At 61.5% G+C, this 16,024-nt stretch overlaps 1 protein-coding gene across 2 annotated transcripts in view; it reads left to right on the top strand.

The window, feature by feature from the left end:
• Positions 1 to 16,024, top strand: part of LOC140729377 (leucine-rich repeat and calponin homology domain-containing protein 4-like) — a 157,574-nt gene that overhangs the window by 59,820 nt on the left and 81,730 nt on the right. For both annotated transcript variants that reach the window (XM_073049053.1, XM_073049052.1), the window contains exons 8-9: positions 13,830 to 13,938; positions 15,365 to 15,471. In XM_073049053.1, coding sequence (XP_072905154.1) covers positions 13,830 to 13,938; positions 15,365 to 15,471 — 216 coding nt within the window. The remainder of the gene's footprint in view (positions 1 to 13,829; positions 13,939 to 15,364; positions 15,472 to 16,024) is intronic.

Genomic DNA, 16,024 nt, shown 5'->3' with positions numbered 1-16,024 from the left:
GGGGAGGTGGGGGAGTCTGCCCATGCACAGACACGAAGCTGGTTGGGGTGGTGGGGAGGTGAGTGAGTCCGCCCATGCACAGACACGAAGCTGGTTGGGATGGTGGGGAGTGGGGGAGTCTGCCCATGCACAGACACGAAGCTGGTTGGGGTGGTGGGGAGGTGAGTGAGTCTGCCCATGCACAGACACGAAGCTGGTTGGGATGGTGGGGAGTGGGGGAGTCTGCCCATGCACAGACACGAAGCTGGTTGGGGTGGTGGGGAGGTGAGTGAGTCTGCCCGTGCACAGACACGAAGCTGGTTGGGGTGGTGGGGAGGTGAGTGAGTCCGCCCATGCACAGAAACGAAGCAGGTTGGGGTGGTGGGGAGGTGAGTGAGTCTGCCCATGCACAGACACGAAGCTGGTTGGGGTGGTGGGGAGGTGAGTGAGTCTGCCCATGCACAGACACGAAACTGGTTGGGGAGGTGGGGGAGTCTGCCCATGCACAGACACAAAGCTGGTTGGGGTGGTGGGGAGGTGAGTGAGTCTGCCCATGCACAGACACGAAGCTGGTTGGGGTGGTGGGGAGGTGGGGGTGTCTGCCCATTCACAGACACGAAGCTGGTTGGGATGGTGGGGAGGTGAGTGAGTCTGCCCGTGCACAGACACGAAGCTGGTTGGGGTGGTGGGGAGGTGGGGGTGTCTGTCCGTGCACAGACACGAAGCTGGTTGGGATGGTGGGGAGGTGAGTGAGTCTGCCCGTGCACAGACACGAAGCTGGTTGGGGTGGTGGGGAGGTGAGTGAGTCTGCCCATGCACAGACACGAAGCTGGTTGGGGTGGTGGGGAGGTGAGTGAGTCTGCCCATGCACAGACACGAAGCTGGTTGGGGAGGTGGGGAGGTGAGTGAGTCTGCCCATGCACAGACATGAAGCTGGTTGGGGAGGTGAGGGAGTCTGCCCATGCACAGACACGAAGCTGGTTGGGGTGGTGGGGAGGTGAGTGAGTCTGCCCATGCACAGACACGAAGCTGGTTGGGGAGGTGGGGAGGTGAGTGAGTCTGCCCATGCACAGACATGAAGCTGGTTGGGGAGGTGAGTGAGTCTGCCCGTGCACAGACACAAAGCTGGTTGGGGTGGTGGGGAGGTGGGGGAGTCTGCCCGTGCACAGACACGAAGCTGGTTGGGGTGGTGGGGGAGTCTGCCCATGCACAGACATGAAGCTGGTTGGGGAGGTGGGGGAGTCTGCCCATGCACAGACACGAAGCTGGTTGGGGAGGTGGGGGAGTCTGCCCATGCACAGACATGAAGCTGGTTGGGGAGGTGGGGGAGTCTGCCCATGCACAGACACGAAGCTGGTTGGGGTGGTGGGGGAGTCTGCCCATGCACAGACACGAAGCTGGTTGGGGTGGTGGGGGAGTCTGCCCATGCACAGACACGAAGCTGGTTGGGGTGGTGGGGGAGTCTGCCCATGCACAGACACGAAGCTGGTTGGGGTGGTGGGGGAGTCTGCCCATGCACAGACACGAAGCTGGTTGGGGTGGTGGGGGAGTCTGCCCATGCACAGACACGAAGCTGGTTGGGGTGGTGGGGGAGTCTGCCCATGCACAGACACGAAGCTGGTTGGGGTGGTGGGGGAGTCTGCCCATGCACAGACACGAAGCTGGTTGGGGTGGTGGGGGAGTCTGCCCATGCACAGACACGAAGCTGGTTGGGGAGGTGGGGGAGTCTGCCCATGCACAGACACGAAGCTGGTTGGGGAGGTGGGGGAGTCTGCCCATGCACAGACACGAAGCTGGTTGGGGTGGTGGGGGAGTCTGCCCATGCACAGACACGAAGCTGGTTGGGGTGGTGGGGGAGTCTGCCCATGCACAGACACGAAGCTGGTTGGGGAGGTGGGGGAGTCTGCCCGTGCACAGACACGAAGCTGGTTGGGATGGTGGGGAGGTGGGGGAGTCTGCCCATGCACAGACACAAAGCTGGTTGGGGTGGTGGGGAGGTGAGTGAGTCTGCCCATGCACAGACACAAAGCTGGTTGGGGTGGTGGGGAGGTGAGTGAGTCTGCCCATGCACAGACACGAAGCTGGTTGGGATGGTGGGGAGGTGAGTGAGTCTGCCCGTGCACAGACACGAAGCTGGTTGGGGTGGTGGGGAGGTGAGTGAGTCTGCCCATGCACAGACACGAAGCTGGTTGGGGTGGTGGAGAGGTGGGGGAGTCTGTCCGTGCACAGATACGAAGCTGGTTGGGATGGTGGGGAGGTGGGGGAGTCTGCCCGTGCACAGACACGAAGCTGGTTGGGGTGGTGGGGAGGTGAGTGAGTCTGCCCATGCACAGACACGAAGCTGGTTGGGGTGGTGGGGAGGTGAGTGAGTCTGCCCATGCACAGACACGAAGCTGGTTGGGGAGGTGGGGAGGTGAGTGAGTCTGCCCATGCACAGACATGAAGCTGGTTGGGGAGGTGAGGGAGTCTGCCCATGCACAGACACGAAGCTGGTTGGGGTGGTGGGGAGGTGAGTGAGTCTGCCCATGCACAGACACGAAGCTGGTTGGGGAGGTGAGGGAGTCTGCCCATGCACAGACACGAAGCTGGTTGGGGTGGTGGGGAGGTGAGTGAGTCTGCCCATGCACAGACATGAAGCTGGTTGGGGAGGTGAGTGAGTCTGCCCGTGCACAGACACAAAGCTGGTTGGGGTGGTGGGGAGGTGGGGGAGTCTGCCCGTGCACAGACACGAAGCTGGTTGGGGTGGTGGGGGAGTCTGCCCATGCACAGACACGAAGCTGGTTGGGGAGGTGGGGGAGTCTGCCCATGCACAGACACGAAGCTGGTTGGGGAGGTGGGGGAGTCTGCCCATGCACAGACACGAAGCTGGTTGGGGTGGTGGGGGAGTCTGCCCATGCACAGACACGAAGCTGGTTGGGGTGGTGGGGGAGTCTGCCCATGCACAGACACGAAGCTGGTTGGGGTGGTGGGGAGGTGAGGGAGTCTGCCCGTGCACAGACACGAAGCTGGTTGGGGTGGTGGGGAGGTGAGTGAGTCTGCCCATGCACAGACACGAAGCTGGTTGGGGAGGTGGGGAGGTGAGTGAGTCTGCCCATGCACAGACACAAAGCTGGTTGGGGTGGTGGGGAGGTGGGGGAGTCTGCCCATGCACAGACATGAAGCTGGTTGGGGAGGTGGGGGAGTCTGCCCATGCACAGACACGAAGCTGGTTGGGGAGGTGGGGGAGTCTGCCCATGCACAGACACGAAGCTGGTTGGGGTGGTGGGGAGGTGAGTGAGTCTGCCCATGCACAGACACGAAGCTGGTTGGGGAGGTGGGGAGGTGAGTGAGTCTGCCCGTGCACAGACACAAAGCTGGTTGGGGTGGTGGGGAGGTGGGGGAGTCTGCCCGTGCACAGACACGAAGCTGGTTGGGGTGGTGGGGGAGTCTGCCCATGCACAGACATGAAGCTGGTTGGGGAGGTGGGGGAGTCTGCCCATGCACAGACACGAAGCTGGTTGGGGAGGTGGGGGAGTCTGCCCATGCACAGACATGAAGCTGGTTGGGGAGGTGGGGGAGTCTGCCCATGCACAGACACGAAGCTGGTTGGGGTGGTGGGGGAGTCTGCCCATGCACAGACACGAAGCTGGTTGGGGTGGTGGGGGAGTCTGCCCATGCACAGACACGAAGCTGGTTGGGGTGGTGGGGGAGTCTGCCCATGCACAGACACGAAGCTGGTTGGGGTGGTGGGGGAGTCTGCCCATGCACAGACACGAAGCTGGTTGGGGTGGTGGGGGAGTCTGCCCATGCACAGACACGAAGCTGGTTGGGGTGGTGGGGGAGTCTGCCCATGCACAGACACGAAGCTGGTTGGGGTGGTGGGGGAGTCTGCCCATGCACAGACACGAAGCTGGTTGGGGTGGTGGGGGAGTCTGCCCATGCACAGACACGAAGCTGGTTGGGGAGGTGGGGGAGTCTGCCCATGCACAGACACGAAGCTGGTTGGGGAGGTGGGGGAGTCTGCCCATGCACAGACACGAAGCTGGTTGGGGTGGTGGGGGAGTCTGCCCATGCACAGACACGAAGCTGGTTGGGGTGGTGGGGGAGTCTGCCCATGCACAGACACGAAGCTGGTTGGGGAGGTGGGGGAGTCTGCCCGTGCACAGACACGAAGCTGGTTGGGATGGTGGGGAGGTGGGGGAGTCTGCCCATGCACAGACACAAAGCTGGTTGGGGTGGTGGGGAGGTGAGTGAGTCTGCCCATGCACAGACACAAAGCTGGTTGGGGTGGTGGGGAGGTGAGTGAGTCTGCCCATGCACAGACACGAAGCTGGTTGGGATGGTGGGGAGGTGAGTGAGTCTGCCCGTGCACAGACACGAAGCTGGTTGGGGTGGTGGGGAGGTGAGTGAGTCTGCCCATGCACAGACACGAAGCTGGTTGGGGTGGTGGAGAGGTGGGGGAGTCTGTCCGTGCACAGATACGAAGCTGGTTGGGATGGTGGGGAGGTGGGGGAGTCTGCCCGTGCACAGACACGAAGCTGGTTGGGGTGGTGGGGAGGTGAGTGAGTCTGCCCATGCACAGACACGAAGCTGGTTGGGGTGGTGGGGAGGTGAGTGAGTCTGCCCATGCACAGACACGAAGCTGGTTGGGGAGGTGGGGAGGTGAGTGAGTCTGCCCATGCACAGACATGAAGCTGGTTGGGGAGGTGAGGGAGTCTGCCCATGCACAGACACGAAGCTGGTTGGGGTGGTGGGGAGGTGAGTGAGTCTGCCCATGCACAGACACGAAGCTGGTTGGGGAGGTGAGGGAGTCTGCCCATGCACAGACACGAAGCTGGTTGGGGTGGTGGGGAGGTGAGTGAGTCTGCCCATGCACAGACATGAAGCTGGTTGGGGAGGTGAGTGAGTCTGCCCGTGCACAGACACAAAGCTGGTTGGGGTGGTGGGGAGGTGGGGGAGTCTGCCCGTGCACAGACACGAAGCTGGTTGGGGTGGTGGGGGAGTCTGCCCATGCACAGACACGAAGCTGGTTGGGGAGGTGGGGGAGTCTGCCCATGCACAGACACGAAGCTGGTTGGGGAGGTGGGGGAGTCTGCCCATGCACAGACACGAAGCTGGTTGGGGTGGTGGGGGAGTCTGCCCATGCACAGACACGAAGCTGGTTGGGGTGGTGGGGGAGTCTGCCCATGCACAGACACGAAGCTGGTTGGGGTGGTGGGGAGGTGAGGGAGTCTGCCCGTGCACAGACACGAAGCTGGTTGGGGTGGTGGGGAGGTGAGGGAGTCTGCCCATGCACAGACACGAAGCTGGTTGGGGAGGTGGGGAGGTGGGTGAGTCTGCCCGTGCACAGACACGAAACTGGTTGGGGTGGTGGGGAGGTGAGTGAGTCTGCCCGTGCACAGACACGAAGCTGGTTGGGGTGGTGGGGAGGTGAGTGAGTCTGCCCATGCACAGACACGAAGCTGGTTGGGGAGGTGGGGAGGTGAGTGAGTCTGCCCATGCACAGACACGAAACTGGTTGGGGAGGTGGGGGAGTCTGCCCATGCACAGACACGAAGCTGGTTGGGGTGGTGGGGAGGTGAGTGAGTCCGCCCATGCACAGACACGAAGCTGGTTGGGATGGTGGGGAGTGGGGGAGTCTGCCCATGCACAGACACGAAGCTGGTTGGGGTGGTGGGGAGGTGAGTGAGTCTGCCCATGCACAGACACGAAGCTGGTTGGGATGGTGGGGAGTGGGGGAGTCTGCCCATGCACAGACACGAAGCTGGTTGGGGTGGTGGGGAGGTGAGTGAGTCTGCCCGTGCACAGACACGAAGCTGGTTGGGGTGGTGGGGAGGTGAGTGAGTCCGCCCATGCACAGAAACGAAGCAGGTTGGGGTGGTGGGGAGGTGAGTGAGTCTGCCCATGCACAGACACGAAGCTGGTTGGGGTGGTGGGGAGGTGAGTGAGTCTGCCCATGCACAGACACGAAACTGGTTGGGGAGGTGGGGGAGTCTGCCCATGCACAGACACAAAGCTGGTTGGGGTGGTGGGGAGGTGAGTGAGTCTGCCCATGCACAGACACGAAGCTGGTTGGGGTGGTGGGGAGGTGGGGGTGTCTGCCCATTCACAGACACGAAGCTGGTTGGGATGGTGGGGAGGTGAGTGAGTCTGCCCGTGCACAGACACGAAGCTGGTTGGGGTGGTGGGGAGGTGGGGGTGTCTGTCCGTGCACAGACACGAAGCTGGTTGGGATGGTGGGGAGGTGAGTGAGTCTGCCCGTGCACAGACACGAAGCTGGTTGGGGTGGTGGGGAGGTGAGTGAGTCTGCCCATGCACAGACACGAAGCTGGTTGGGGTGGTGGGGAGGTGAGTGAGTCTGCCCATGCACAGACACGAAGCTGGTTGGGGAGGTGGGGAGGTGAGTGAGTCTGCCCATGCACAGACATGAAGCTGGTTGGGGAGGTGAGGGAGTCTGCCCATGCACAGACACGAAGCTGGTTGGGGTGGTGGGGAGGTGAGTGAGTCTGCCCATGCACAGACACGAAGCTGGTTGGGGAGGTGGGGAGGTGAGTGAGTCTGCCCATGCACAGACATGAAGCTGGTTGGGGAGGTGAGTGAGTCTGCCCGTGCACAGACACAAAGCTGGTTGGGGTGGTGGGGAGGTGGGGGAGTCTGCCCGTGCACAGACACGAAGCTGGTTGGGGTGGTGGGGGAGTCTGCCCATGCACAGACATGAAGCTGGTTGGGGAGGTGGGGGAGTCTGCCCATGCACAGACACGAAGCTGGTTGGGGAGGTGGGGGAGTCTGCCCATGCACAGACATGAAGCTGGTTGGGGAGGTGGGGGAGTCTGCCCATGCACAGACACGAAGCTGGTTGGGGTGGTGGGGGAGTCTGCCCATGCACAGACACGAAGCTGGTTGGGGTGGTGGGGGAGTCTGCCCATGCACAGACACGAAGCTGGTTGGGGTGGTGGGGGAGTCTGCCCATGCACAGACACGAAGCTGGTTGGGGTGGTGGGGGAGTCTGCCCATGCACAGACACGAAGCTGGTTGGGGTGGTGGGGGAGTCTGCCCATGCACAGACACGAAGCTGGTTGGGGTGGTGGGGGAGTCTGCCCATGCACAGACACGAAGCTGGTTGGGGTGGTGGGGGAGTCTGCCCATGCACAGACACGAAGCTGGTTGGGGTGGTGGGGGAGTCTGCCCATGCACAGACACGAAGCTGGTTGGGGAGGTGGGGGAGTCTGCCCATGCACAGACACGAAGCTGGTTGGGGAGGTGGGGGAGTCTGCCCATGCACAGACACGAAGCTGGTTGGGGTGGTGGGGGAGTCTGCCCATGCACAGACACGAAGCTGGTTGGGGTGGTGGGGGAGTCTGCCCATGCACAGACACGAAGCTGGTTGGGGAGGTGGGGGAGTCTGCCCGTGCACAGACACGAAGCTGGTTGGGATGGTGGGGAGGTGGGGGAGTCTGCCCATGCACAGACACAAAGCTGGTTGGGGTGGTGGGGAGGTGAGTGAGTCTGCCCATGCACAGACACAAAGCTGGTTGGGGTGGTGGGGAGGTGAGTGAGTCTGCCCATGCACAGACACGAAGCTGGTTGGGATGGTGGGGAGGTGAGTGAGTCTGCCCGTGCACAGACACGAAGCTGGTTGGGGTGGTGGGGAGGTGAGTGAGTCTGCCCATGCACAGACACGAAGCTGGTTGGGGTGGTGGAGAGGTGGGGGAGTCTGTCCGTGCACAGATACGAAGCTGGTTGGGATGGTGGGGAGGTGGGGGAGTCTGCCCGTGCACAGACACGAAGCTGGTTGGGGTGGTGGGGAGGTGAGTGAGTCTGCCCATGCACAGACACGAAGCTGGTTGGGGTGGTGGGGAGGTGAGTGAGTCTGCCCATGCACAGACACGAAGCTGGTTGGGGAGGTGGGGAGGTGAGTGAGTCTGCCCATGCACAGACATGAAGCTGGTTGGGGAGGTGAGGGAGTCTGCCCATGCACAGACACGAAGCTGGTTGGGGTGGTGGGGAGGTGAGTGAGTCTGCCCATGCACAGACACGAAGCTGGTTGGGGAGGTGAGGGAGTCTGCCCATGCACAGACACGAAGCTGGTTGGGGTGGTGGGGAGGTGAGTGAGTCTGCCCATGCACAGACATGAAGCTGGTTGGGGAGGTGAGTGAGTCTGCCCGTGCACAGACACAAAGCTGGTTGGGGTGGTGGGGAGGTGGGGGAGTCTGCCCGTGCACAGACACGAAGCTGGTTGGGGTGGTGGGGGAGTCTGCCCATGCACAGACACGAAGCTGGTTGGGGAGGTGGGGGAGTCTGCCCATGCACAGACACGAAGCTGGTTGGGGAGGTGGGGGAGTCTGCCCATGCACAGACACGAAGCTGGTTGGGGTGGTGGGGGAGTCTGCCCATGCACAGACACGAAGCTGGTTGGGGTGGTGGGGGAGTCTGCCCATGCACAGACACGAAGCTGGTTGGGGTGGTGGGGGAGTCTGCCCATGCACAGACACGAAGCTGGTTGGGGTGGTGGGGGAGTCTGCCCATGCACAGACACGAAGCTGGTTGGGGTGGTGGGGGAGTCTGCCCATGCACAGACACGAAGCTGGTTGGGGTGGTGGGGGAGTCTGCCCATGCACAGACACGAAGCTGGTTGGGGAGGTGGGGGAGTCTGCCCATGCACAGACACGAAGCTGGTTGGGGAGGTGGGGGAGTCTGCCCATGCACAGACACGAAGCTGGTTGGGGTGGTGGGGGAGTCTGCCCATGCACAGACACGAAGCTGGTTGGGGAGGTGGGGGAGTCTGCCCATGCACAGACACGAAGCTGGTTGGGGTGGTGGGGGAGTCTGCCCATGCACAGACACGAAGCTGGTTGGGGTGGTGGGGGAGTCTGCCCATGCACAGACACGAAGCTGGTTGGGGTGGTGGGGGAGTCTGCCCATGCACAGACACGAAGCTGGTTGGGGTGGTGGGGGAGTCTGCCCATGCACAGACACGAAGCTGGTTGGGGTGGTGGGGGAGTCTGCCCATGCACAGACACGAAGCTGGTTGGGGTGGTGGGGGAGTCTGCCCATGCACAGACACGAAGCTGGTTGGGGTGGTGGGGGAGTCTGCCCATGCACAGACACGAAGCTGGTTGGGGTGGTGGGGGAGTCTGCCCATGCACAGACACGAAGCTGGTTGGGGAGGTGGGGGAGTCTGCCCATGCACAGACACGAAGCTGGTTGGGGAGGTGGGGGAGTCTGCCCATGCACAGACACGAAGCTGGTTGGGGTGGTGGGGGAGTCTGCCCATGCACAGACACGAAGCTGGTTGGGGTGGTGGGGGAGTCTGCCCATGCACAGACACGAAGCTGGTTGGGGAGGTGGGGGAGTCTGCCCGTGCACAGACACGAAGCTGGTTGGGATGGTGGGGAGGTGGGGGAGTCTGCCCATGCACAGACACAAAGCTGGTTGGGGTGGTGGGGAGGTGAGTGAGTCTGCCCATGCACAGACACAAAGCTGGTTGGGGTGGTGGGGAGGTGAGTGAGTCTGCCCATGCACAGACACGAAGCTGGTTGGGATGGTGGGGAGGTGAGTGAGTCTGCCCGTGCACAGACATGAAGCTGGTTGGGGTGGTGGGGAGGTGAGTGAGTCTGCCCGTGCACAGACACGAAGCTGGTTGGGGTGGTGGGGAGGTGAGTGAGTCTGCCCATGCACAGACACGAAGCTGGTTGGGGTGGTGGAGAGGTGGGGGAGTCTGTCCGTGCACAGATACGAAGCTGGTTGGGATGGTGGGGAGGTGGGGGAGTCTGCCCATTCACAGACACGAAGCTGGTTGGGATGGTGGGGAGGTGAGTGAGTCTGCCCGTGCACAGACACGAAGCTTGTTGGGGTGGTGGGGAGGTGAGTGAGTCTGCCCATGCACAGACACGAAGCTGGTTGGGGTGGTGGGGAGGTGAGTGAGTCTGCCCATGCACAGACACGAAGCTGGTTGGGGAGGTGGGGAGGTGAGTGAGTCTGCCCATGCACAGACATGAAGCTGGTTGGGGAGGTGAGGGAGTCTGCCCATGCACAGACACGAAGCTGGTTGGGGTGGTGGGGAGGTGAGTGAGTCTGCCCATGCACAGACACGAAGCTGGTTGGGGAGGTGAGGGAGTCTGCCCATGCACAGACACGAAGCTGGTTGGGGTGGTGGGGAGGTGAGTGAGTCTGCCCATGCACAGACATGAAGCTGGTTGGGGAGGTGAGTGAGTCTGCCCGTGCACAGACACAAAGCTGGTTGGGGTGGTGGGGAGGTGGGGGAGTCTGCCCGTGCACAGACACGAAGCTGGTTGGGGTGGTGGGGGAGTCTGCCCATGCACAGACACGAAGCTGGTTGGGGAGGTGGGGGAGTCTGCCCATGCACAGACACGAAGCTGGTTGGGGAGGTGGGGGAGTCTGCCCATGCACAGACACGAAGCTGGTTGGGGTGGTGGGGGAGTCTGCCCATGCACAGACACGAAGCTGGTTGGGGTGGTGGGGGAGTCTGCCCATGCACAGACACGAAGCTGGTTGGGGTGGTGGGGGAGTCTGCCCATGCACAGACACGAAGCTGGTTGGGGTGGTGGGGGAGTCTGCCCATGCACAGACACGAAGCTGGTTGGGGTGGTGGGGGAGTCTGCCCATGCACAGACACGAAGCTGGTTGGGGTGGTGGGGGAGTCTGCCCATGCACAGACACGAAGCTGGTTGGGGAGGTGGGGGAGTCTGCCCATGCACAGACACGAAGCTGGTTGGGGAGGTGGGGGAGTCTGCCCATGCACAGACACGAAGCTGGTTGGGGTGGTGGGGGAGTCTGCCCATGCACAGACACGAAGCTGGTTGGGGTGGTGGGGGAGTCTGCCCATGCACAGACACGAAGCTGGTTGGGGTGGTGGGGGAGTCTGCCCGTGCACAGACACGAAGCTGGTTGGGATGGTGGGGAGGTGGGGGAGTCTGCCCATGCACAGACACAAAGCTGGTTGGGGTGGTGGGGGAGTCTGCCCATGCACAGACACGAAGCTGGTTGGGGAGGTGAGTGAGTCTGCCCATGCACAGACACAAAGCTGGTTGGGGAGGTGGGGGAGTCTGCCCATGCACAGACACGAAGCTGGTTGGGGTGGTTGGGGAGGTGGGGGAGTCTGCCCATGCACAGAGACGAAGCTGGTTGGGGTGGTTGGGGAGGTGGGGGAGTCTGCCCATGCACAGACACAAAGCTGGTTGGGGTGGTGGGGAGGTGGGGGAGTCTGCCCGTGCACAGACACGAAGCTGGTTGGGGAGGTGGGGAGGTGGGGGAGTCTGCCCATGCACAGACACGAAGCTGGTTGGGGAGGTGGGGGAGTCTGCCCGTGCACAGACACGAAGCTGGTTGGGGTGGTGGGGAGGTGAGTGAGTCTGCCCATGCACAGACACGAAGCTGGTTGGGGAGGTGGGGAGGTGGGGGAGTCTGCCCGTGCACAGACACGAAGCTGGTTGGGGTGGTGGGGAGGTGGGGGAGTCTGCCCATGCACAGACACGAAGCTGGTTGGGGTGGTGGGGAGGTGGGGGAGTCTGCCCGTGCACAGACACGAAGCTGGTTGGGGTGGTGGGGAGGTGAGTGAGTCTGCCCATGCACAGACACAAAGCTGGTTGGGGAGGTGGGGAGGTGGGGGAGTCTGCCCATGCACAGACACGAAGCTGGTTGGGGAGGTGAGGGAGTCTGCCCGTGCACAGACACGAAGCTGGTTGGGGAGGTGAGTGAGTCTGCCCATGCACAGACACGAAGCTGGTTGGGGAGGTGGGGAGGTGAGTGAGTCTGCCCATGCACAGACACGAAGCTGGTTGGGGTGGTGGGGAGGTGGGGGAGTCTGCCCGTGCACAGACACGAAGCTGGTTGGGGTGGTGGGGAGGTGGGGGAGTCTGCCCATGCACAGACACGAAGCTGGTTGGGGTGGTGGGGAGGTGAGTGAGTCTGCCCATGCACAGACACGAAGCTGGTTGGGGAGGTGGGGAGGTGAGTGAGTCTGCCCATGCACAGACACGAAGCTGGTTGGGATGGTGGGGAGTGGGGGAGTCTGCCCATGCACAGACACGAAGCTGGTTGGGGTGGTGGGGAGGTGAGTGAGTCTGCCCATGCACAGACACGAAGCTGGTTGGGGAGGTGGGGAGGTGAGTGAGTCTGCCCATGCACAGACATGAAGCTGGTTGGGGAGGTGAGTGAGTCTGCCCATGCACAGACACAAAGCTGGTTGGGATGGTGGGGAGGTGGGGGAGTCTGCCCATGCACAGACACGAAGCTGGTTGGGGCGGTGGGGAGGTGAGTGAGTCTGCCCATGCACAGACACGAAGCTGGTTGGGGTGGTTGGGGAGGTGGGGGAGTCTGCCCATGCACAGACACGAAGCTGGTTGGGGAGGTGAGTGAGTCTGCCCGTGCACAGACACGAAGCTGGTTGGGGAGGTGAGTGAGTCTGCCCGTGCACAGACACGAAGCTGGTTGGGGAGGTGAGTGAGTCTGCCCATGCACAGACACGAAGCTGGTTGGGATGGTGAGTGAGTCTGCCCGTGCACAGACACGAAGCTGGTTGGGGAGGTGAGTGAGTCTGCCCATGCACAGACACAAAGCTGGTTGGGATGGTGGGGAGGTGAGTGAGTCTGCCCATGCACAGACACGAAGCTGGTTGGGGAGGTGAGTGAGTCTGCCCGTGCACAGACACGAAGCTGGTTGGGGAGGTGAGTGAGTCTGCCCATGCACAGACACGAAGCTGGTTGGGGTGGTGGGGAGGTGGGGGAGTCTGCCCATGCACAGACACAAAGCTGGTTGGGATGGTGGGGAGGTGGGGGAGTCTGCCCGTGCACAGACACGAAGCTGGTTGGGGTGGTGGGGAGGTGAGTGAGTCTGCCCGTGCACAGACACAAAGCTGGTTGGGGTGGTGGGGAGGTGAGTGAGTCTGCCCGTGCACAGACACAAAGCTGGTTGGGGTGGTGGGGAGGTGAGTGAGTCTGCCCGTGCACAGACACGAAGCTGGTTGGGGAGGTGAGTGAGTCTGCCCATGCACAGACACGAAGCTGGTTGGGGTGGTGGGGAGGTGGGGATGTCTGCCCATGCACAGACACGAAGCTGGTTGGGAAGGTGGGGAGGTGAGTGAGTCTGCCCGTGCACAGACACGAAGCTGGTTGGGGAGGTGAGGGAGGTGGGGGAGTCTGCCCATGCACAGACATGAAGCTGGTTGGGGAGGTGGGGGAGTCTGCCCATGCACAGACACGAAGCTGGTTGGGGAGGTGAGTGAGTCTGCCCGTGCACAGACCCAAAGCTGGTTGGGATGGTGGGGAGTGGGGGAGTCTGCCCGTGCACAGACACGAAGCTGGTTGGGATGGTGGGGAGTGGGGGAGTCTGCCCGTGCACAGACACGAAGCTGGTTGGGATGGTGGGGAGTGGGGGAGTCTGCCCGTGCACAGACACGAAGCTGGTTGGGATGGTGGGGAGGTGAGTGAGTCTGCCCGTGCACAGTCACGAAGCTGGTTGGGATGGTGGGGAGGTGAGTGAGTCTGCCCGTGCACAGACACGAAGCTGGTTGGGATGGTGGGGAGGTGAGTGAGTCTGCCCGTGCACAGACACGAAGCTGGTTGGGATGGTGGGGAGGTGAGTGAGTCTGCCCGTGCACAGACACGAAGCTGGTTGGGGAGGTGGGGGTGTCGGGCCATCTGCAGGAAGGGGGGATGTGGGACTGTTCAGGAATTTCCCCTGGCCCTCTGGAGAGGAAGGGTGTGTCTGTGTCACAGTGTCAGCCACTGTATCTACTTCCCGCTTTGTCTACACGGGTTATGGGTTACGGCAGGCGGGGCGCCGTGCGCGGGTCTCCGGTTGCGTCGCGGCGCCGTGCTCTCTGGTATCTCACGGATCACATCCCTCCACAGTTGACGGACGAGTTTTCGGACCTGTCCCTGCGGATGGGGGAGTTTTCCCGGGAACAAAGACTGCTGAGGGAGAGCCAGCCCGCCCGCCGCATGGAAAATGGCACAACAGGTGGGTGCGTCCCCGCGTGCTATTTGACCATCGAGCCGCTGGTAGCACTGAGTTCTCTGTTCTACTCCACTCCCCTTGTCCCCTCGTAGTTATGTGATGGAGGTGGCAGTGTGAGACCATTGCTTCTCATCCACCCCCCCCGTTCCATTCCCCTGGGCACCCACCCTGCTTACCTGGGACCACCACCTTATTTCTCAAACCATCTCTGGGGAGCATTGGACCAGGACACAGCTGGTAGAAGCAAGACCCAGGTCAATCCTGGCCTTCTACACTGTCTGTGTGGGTCCCTCATTAACTGAGACCTGGTTAAACCCAGCCCCGTCAATGCCAGCTCAGGGGAGTACGGCTGACGTTGACCGCAAGAATGTGTCGGGGGGTTGGGTCCTATCCTGGTTCTGATAGACGGGGGCCGGGGGTGGGGGGGGGAACTGAGCCTTTCTCCTAGAAACTGGGAAGGTTGGACACATTGTCACTGCTCTCTCTGTCCAGGCACCTCATGTGCTGAGGGAGAGTTGGCGACACAGTGGTGCAGCGGGTAGTGTTGCTGTCTCATTGCTCTGAGCTCCACACTGTCCGTTGAGAGTTTACCTGCTGTCCTTGTCACCGCCCGTGCTTCCCCGGGGGAGGGGGGGCTCTGCTTCCCTCCCATGTTCCAACGACGTGTGCATCGGTGAGTTAAATCACTCCCCTGTGTGTGGCTGAGCGACAGAATGGGGGAGGGGGGAGCTCAGTGGGAATATGGGAGAGAATAAAATGGGGATTGGTGTTAAGTTGTTGGTCAGTATAGACTCAATGGATTGAAGGGCCTGTTCCTGCGCTAGTCCTCTCTAAGACTGACTATCCTGTCTCTCCATGTGTTCAGTAAGAATTGCATCCACTCCTCCTTCCTAGAATCCCGTTGGGTCCCAGCCCCTGACTAGCTTGTTTATGGTGATGATCCAGTGTGAATTCCCCACACACTCTGAGTCGGTCCTGGTGAGGGGTCCCAGCCAAAACCTCGACTATTTATTCTCCACCATGGACGCTGCCTGGCCTTCCGAGTTCCTCCAGTATCTTGAGTGTGTTGCTCTGGATTTCCAGCATTTGCTGAATCTCTTGTGTGTCCGAATTAGTCCTGCCACTTACAAGGATGGGGGTCATCCCTCTACCTGGATTTCCTCTTCTTTCCCACCACTACAGACTCACCTCCCCATTAATGTGTGTGAGGGCAGATTACCGGGAATGCCATTGTCCCAGGCTCCGGATGTCTCTGGAATCCAATGAATCGCGACTCGGTCTGCACACCTTGTCTCCACCCACTGGTGTAACTCTCCCTGCACCCCCACTTAATCTCACTGTAGTTGGGATCCTGTGACTATGTAGAGCCCCCCCCCCATTCTGTGTGGCCACCCTCCAACCCCTGCTCGTGCCTCCTCTCCCACTGCAGGGGACCAGGACTTCGACTTCATCATCGACAGCAGTTTGAATGGAGAGGGGGAGGAGCTGAGACGAGATCAGTCCACCCCACGAAACTGCCACACGCACACACACCAGGTGAGTCCCTACTCAACAGTTGGGGGGGGGGGGGGGGCAAGAGATGGAAAGGGTGTCTGCAGACTGCAGGACCTCTTTTGTCCGACAACACGGCAGCTGGAACTGTGGGCATCCCAGAGCATCGATCAACCAAACGTTATGTGGTTGCTATACTCCAGGTACGGGTGGCAGAGTGCAGATGCCTCTCTACCAAAGGTGCTCCGTCCCTCTGCTAGCCTGTAGGTCACCCTTGGGCAAGGTGTAGCACCTGTTTAGCCCCCGATCAGGGTCACGTGAAGCCATGGGGGCAGGTGGTGGATGGTCATACAAGTAGCTGGTGCAGATCACAAGTCCAGGTTACGTGACCACTGACACTCTGAAGAGTATTGATAATGGCTGGGGTCGCCTGTCTTGTAAAGACACTGCTCGGAAGATAACAATGGCAAACCACTTGTGTAGAAAAATTTACCATGAACGATCACGGTCGTGGAAAGACCATGATCGCCCATGTCATACAACTCAGTACATAATGAACAATCGATACTGTAGGTGATATTATTGTCAGAAGTAGCAA

The sequence above is a fragment of the Hemitrygon akajei genome, chromosome 6, assembly GCF_048418815.1.
Source record: "Hemitrygon akajei chromosome 6, sHemAka1.3, whole genome shotgun sequence".
NCBI lineage: Eukaryota > Metazoa > Chordata > Chondrichthyes > Myliobatiformes > Dasyatidae > Hemitrygon > Hemitrygon akajei.
The sequence above is the reverse complement of the archived record's forward strand: the minus strand, read 5'-3'. Positions and strand labels throughout refer to the sequence as shown.